The sequence below is a fragment of the Buceros rhinoceros genome, unplaced genomic scaffold, assembly GCF_000710305.1.
Source record: "Buceros rhinoceros silvestris isolate BGI_N320 unplaced genomic scaffold, ASM71030v1 scaffold39509, whole genome shotgun sequence".
NCBI classification, from domain to species: domain Eukaryota; kingdom Metazoa; phylum Chordata; class Aves; order Bucerotiformes; family Bucerotidae; genus Buceros; species Buceros rhinoceros.
Genome location: NW_010431624.1, coordinates 1576 through 2258, shown reverse-complemented (window position 1 = coordinate 2258; position 683 = coordinate 1576). Strand labels below are relative to the sequence as shown.

General features: G+C 59.7%; 1 protein-coding gene across 1 annotated transcript in view; it reads right to left on the bottom strand.

Annotated features, from left to right (window-relative positions):
• Positions 1 to 307: 307 nt before the first annotated feature.
• The window catches only part of LOC104499904 (zinc finger protein 572-like), a 1046-nt gene continuing 670 nt past the window's right edge, over positions 308 to 683 (bottom strand). The window contains exon 3 of the mRNA XM_010143475.1: positions 308 to 682. Within this exon, the coding sequence (XP_010141777.1) occupies positions 308 to 682 (375 nt within the window). The remainder of the gene's footprint in view (position 683) is intronic.

Here is a 683-nt window from a genome sequence, read left to right as displayed (position 1 = left end):
TCACCAGGTCTACCCAATGATGTCACCAGGTCTCTACCAAATGATGCCACCAGGTCTCTATCCAAACACCAGGCCTACCCAATGATGTCACCAGGTTCTACGCAATGAGATCACAAGGTCTCTGCCCAGTGATGTCACCAGGTTCTACCCAATGATGTCACCAGGTTCTACCCAATGAGGTCACGAGGTCACTGCCCAATGATGTCACCGGGTTCTCCGCAACAAGGTCACCAGGTCTACCCAATGATGTCACCAGGTTCTCCCCAACGAGGTCACCAGGTCTACCCAACAGGGGACCAGTGGACCTCTACCCAAGGTGGCTCTGCTGGTGGGTGATGAAGTTGGAGCAGCGAACGAAGCTCCTCCCGCAGTTGAGGCACGCGTAGGGCCTCTCCCCGCTGTGGATGCGCCAGTGGGTCACCAGGTTGGAGCCGCAGTTGAAGCTCTTGCCGCAGTCGGGGCAGCGGTAGGGCCTCTCGCCCGTGTGCGTCTGCTGGTGCCTGATGAGGTCCGAGCTGTTCTGGAACCACCTCCTGCAGTCGGGGCAGTGGTAGGGCCTCTCCCCAGTGTGGACCCGCTGTTGGATGACCAGGCTGGAGCTCTGGCTGAAGGTCTTCTCGCACTCCGCGCACTTGTAGGGCCTCTCGCCGGTGTGGACCTTCCGGTGGCGGATCAGGTAGGAG